This window comes from Octopus bimaculoides, chromosome 25 (genome assembly GCF_001194135.2).
Source record: "Octopus bimaculoides isolate UCB-OBI-ISO-001 chromosome 25, ASM119413v2, whole genome shotgun sequence".
NCBI classification, from domain to species: domain Eukaryota; kingdom Metazoa; phylum Mollusca; class Cephalopoda; order Octopoda; family Octopodidae; genus Octopus; species Octopus bimaculoides.
The window spans coordinates 6512252-6517459 of NC_069005.1; the positions used below are offsets into that span (position 1 = coordinate 6512252).

General features: G+C 39.0%; 1 protein-coding gene across 1 annotated transcript in view; it reads left to right on the plus strand.

Moving 5' to 3' along the window:
- Nucleotides 1–244: 244 nt before the first annotated feature.
- Nucleotides 245–5208, plus strand: part of LOC106873013 (phosphatidylinositol 3,4,5-trisphosphate 3-phosphatase and dual-specificity protein phosphatase PTEN) — a 10951-nt gene continuing 5987 nt past the window's right edge. Inside the window, exons 1-3 of the mRNA XM_052976813.1 lie at nucleotides 245–538; nucleotides 2543–2650; nucleotides 4567–4708. Coding sequence (XP_052832773.1) covers nucleotides 260–538; nucleotides 2543–2650; nucleotides 4567–4708 — 529 coding nt within the window. The 5' untranslated portion in view covers nucleotides 245–259. The remainder of the gene's footprint in view (nucleotides 539–2542; nucleotides 2651–4566; nucleotides 4709–5208) is intronic.

The window sequence follows — 5208 nt, forward strand, 5'->3', positions numbered from 1 at the left end:
ATGATGGTGATGTGTGTGCGTGTGTCTTTGTGCCTGCATTTCCCCCCGTTTGGCAACCAATGTTGGTTTGTTTACATCCCTGTAACTTAACAGTTCATTGACAGAAGAGTAATCTAAACACTAAAAGGTTAAAGCTAATTATGAAATGTTTACATTTTATAAGGAAATATTTGCGTTTATGTAATGTTTACATTGAATGAAAGGTTTTCATCTAATTATGAAATGTTTGCATATAATCCTGAATAGGTTACATTACGAAATGTTTGTATCAATTATGAAATGTTTGCTAATAATTATGACATGTTGGCAACGAATTAAGATATGTTCCCTTCTATTTTTTTTTTTCTTCTTCTCCCCTTTCAGGTGTTCTGAACGCAAGTACGATGCCAATAAATTTCACAAGCGTGTTGCGTCTTTTCCATTTGATGACCATTGTCCACCTGAAGTGGAGCTTATCCGATCCTTCTGTCACGATCTTGACCAGTGGCTTTCAAAAGATGAACAAAATGTTGGCGCAATACACTGTAAAGCCGGAAAGGTAAGAGCTGGGTGCAAGAGTTCAATACCAACCCACCTGAAACCATCCCGGGTCCTATGATCCAAACTTTGTTTTAAAGTTATCTAAAACCTTCCATCAGAATTTTGTGGTTCCAAACACCAGTTTAATAAACAAACAAAGCAGTTGTGTTTCCACAGAAATATCCAAGTCATACGGTTTGGCTTCTAGATTTTTCTATCATGTTTGTCGTAATTCCTTTTGATACAAGCATTCCTCAGGCCATCCTTATTCCTATGAAAAACCTTCCGTTAAAATTTCACGTTAATTCATGATCCAAATACCAGTTTAATAATGGCGAAATTAATTTACTAAATTCTTCATTCATCATCGTTTAACGTCCGCTTTCAATGCTAGCATGGGTTGGACGATTTGACTGAGGACTGGTGAAACCGGATGGCAACACCAGGCTCCAATCTGATTTGGCAGAGTTTCTACAGTTGGATGCCCTTCCTAACACCAACCACTCAGAGAGTGTAGTGGGTGCTTTTACGTGTCACCCGCACGAAGGCCAGTCAGGCGGTACTGGCGATGGCCACGCTCAAAATGGTGTATTTTATGTGCCACCCGCACAGGAGCCAGTCCAGGGGCACTGGCAATGATCTCTCTCATTGTTTTCAAAAATAATTGTACCAAAGCAGGAATATTTTACAGGAATATCGAAGTCATATGACATAGCTTCCAGATCTTTCTATCATGTTTGTCTTGACCCTTTTCATACCAACCTGCCTGAGACCTCCCTTGGTTCTATTATACAAAAACCCTGTTTGTATTAAAACCAAGAAACTAGTCTGTTAGAGAATCTCTGTTCGAGACAAGCAATCCTTTAAATTTCATGTTAATTTATGATCCAAACACCAGCTTAATAATGAGTTATTTTACTCTTTTACTTGTTTCAGTCATTTGACTGCGGCCATGCTGGAGCACCGCCTTTTGTCGAGCAAGTCGACCCCAGGACTTATTCTTTGTAAGCCTAGTACTTATTCTATCGGTCTCTTTTGCCGAACCGCTAAGTTCTGGGGATGTAAACACACCAGCATCGGTTGTCAAACGATGTTGGGAGGACAAACACAGACACACAAACATATACACACATATATATATATATATATACATATATACGACTGGCTTCTTTCAGTTTCCGTCTACCAAATCCACTCACAAGGCTTTGATCGGCCCGAGGCTATAGTAGAAGACACTTGCCCAAGGTGCCACGCAGTGGGAATGAACCCGGAACCATGTGGTTGGTAAGCAAGTTACTTACCACACAGCCATTCCTGCGCTATAATAATTACTAATTATTTTTTAAATTATTTGAAACAAAAGCAGTGTATTTCAACAGAAATATGACAACAAATGGGTTAATTGCCCCATCAGCTCTGATCAAGCAGACTTGCGATCAAATGTATGCCAACCCTTGTTTTTTATAATTTAATTTCATGTATGTATTTGTTTGATTTAGTGTGTAGAGGATTACATTAACCTTGCGTGTCCTTTCCAAAGATAACACAGCGATTTTGCTGCTATTTCTAGCAGGCTACGTAACTGCATAAGGTTGTTGTCATGTTTAGCTACGAGATAATGCATGGATTAATTCAAAACAATGTAAATAAGTATTACATTTGACATAGTAACCTGAATGCTAAAAGAGTTATGAGGCCAGACATCCCTGAGCCAAATATTCTACCTGTTTTATGCTCAAACCAGTCAGATCCAGCCTCTCACACCTAGCCTACAATGTCATTCTAAACACAAGCAATCGCTTCATCGAAATCTTGACGCTTTGACATAATGCACAATTAATATAAAAAACAATGTGAACAAATAAGCATTGCATTCGAAAGAGTTATCTGAACTGCGAGTTGAAACACTAACTTATCTCCCTTTGTATAGCAATTGTTGCTGTGTGTTTGTTTGTTTGTTGTTGCACTGATTCTAATGGATTTTTTTTTTTTTTTTTTTTTTTTTTTATACCTGTGGTTGCAGGGTAGAACTGGGGTGATGATTTGTTCCTACTTACTACACCGACAGAAATTCTGTAGTGCCAAAGAGGCATTAGATTTTTACGGAGACACTCGTACTTGTGATAAAAAGGTATGTAGCCATTTTGCTGATATAGTTTAATGCCTGATTCACACAGCACACGTGTGTATATGAACACACACACACACACACATGCACATATGTGCTTGAATATATATATATATATATATATCTGTAAAAATATGTGGCACTTATTCGGTAGCCAAGATAAAACTCCGAGTTTCGGATACCAGGGTGGGAATCCACACCAACATCTCTTCAGTTATCCGGCCATTGAAAATTCCTGTGGATTTTCAATGACCGGATAACTGAAGAGATGTTGGCGTGGGTTCCCACCCCAGCATCCGAAACTCAGTTTTATCACGGCTACCGAATAAGTGTCACATATTTTTACACATAAATTCCTCTATTTTCATAATATCGAGATCTCTTTCTTTCTTTTGTTGTCTTTTCTATCAATATATACATACATATATATATATATCACACATATGCTTACATACATTTACATGCTATTTTACAGGGTGTGCGTGTCCATAAATAACCTTTACAGTTAGAAAAATTAAGAAAAAAAACGAAAAGGATAATTCAGTAGAATTTTTTGGAAAACAAATCAAATATTATTAGAGACATCAGAACACTTCCATTTGGAGTTCACTGGTTACATGCAACCTGCTGAGCTCTCATATGCTTTTTCAAATAGTAGAGGTAATTTCTGGACACCCTGTGTGTATATATATATATATATATATATATATGCTTACATTTACGAAAACATACAACCATACATAAATACACACATTTCTCTTTCTTTGTCTCTCCTCATACATACATACATACATACATACATACATACATACACACTCATACATTTATGCATACATTGACAAAAGTCTACAGGTATTACTGTACATAGTTTCTGGAATGCTGGTTGAAATTCTGTGCCATCATGATCTTGTGGAAGATTCTTGGCGGTTTTGCTCCAAACTTTGGTCCTCAAAAAAGAGGAAACACGAGTAATAACAGACACCTCCAAATCCTCATTATGTGAGAGCGACTTCCACCACACTGTCAATCCCTCTGTTTGAGATCCTGAATTTTTTAGAAGACTCAATATTGCTGCAGCTAGGTCTTAACCAAGATAGCTAACAGAAATTAAAGAATATATATGCATGAATACATATGTACATGCATATATACGTACATTTACACACAGCTAGAGATATATATCTCTTTTACTTGTTTCAGTCATTTGACTGTGGCCATGCTGGAGCACCGCCCTTGGTCGAGCAAATCGACCCCAGGACTTATTCTTTGTAAGCCTAGTACTTATTCTATCGGTCTCTTTTGCCGAACCGCTAAGTTACGGGGACGTAAACACACCAGCATCGGTTGTCAAGCGATGTTGGGGGGACAAACACAGACACACAAACATATACACACACATACACATATATACGACGGGCTTCTTTCAGTTTCCGTCTACCAAATCTACTCACAAGGCTTTGGTCGGCTCGAGGCTATAGTAGAAGACACTTGCCCAAGGTGCCACGCAGTGGGACTGAACCTGGAACCATGTGGTTGGTAAGCAAGCTACTTACCACACAGCCACTCCTACGCCTATATATGTACTGATCAAATGTATGTGTTGGACATCAGCTCAATCCCTCCATGAAATCAAATGGTTGCACGGTGTACCACATGTCAGATGTCAAAGTGACCATAGAAACAACAAGGTTAAATATTTCGCTCGAGAGCACAAGGCACTGCTAGGTCCAGGAATTGAAACCACAATCTTGCGATTGTTTGTTCAACACCTTGACCACTGGACCACATGCCCACACACACACACAACCATATCTACAGCATCCATACACACAGTCTGTCCTCTGTCTTATTGTTATATCTGAGACCTCATCTACCACCACCCACCCACCCACCAACTGTAATCTTTCTCTCCATTCCAGGGTGTAACGATCCCGAGTCAGAGACGTTATGTGGAATATTATGAATTTTTATTGAAAAACAGCATCGTTTATAAACCTGTAATACTGCTTTTACAAAATATACGTTTTGAAACTGTTCCAATGTTCACTAATGGATCCTGCTGTAAGTATAATTCTCTGTGTGTATGTGCGGCAGATTGTGTTTGTATGTATGTATGTATGTATACTCTTTTTACTCTTTTACTTGTTTCAGTCATTTGACTGCGGCCATGCTGGAGCACTGCCTTTTAGTCGAGCAAATCGACCGCAAGATTTATTCCTTGTAAGCCTAGTACTTATTTCTATCGGTCTCTTTGGCCGAACCGCTAAGTTATGGGGACGTAAACACACCAGCATCGGTTGCCAACACAGACACACAAACATATACATACACACACACACATATATATATACATATATACGACGGGCTTCTTTCAGTTTCCGTCTACCAAATCCACTCACAAGTCTTTGGTCGGCCCGAGGCTATAGTAAAAGACACTTGCCCAAGGTGCCACGCAGTGGGACTGAACCTGGAACCATGTGGCTGGTAAGCAAGCTACTTACCACACAGCCACTCCTGCACCTGTGTGTGTGTATATATATATATATATATACACACACACA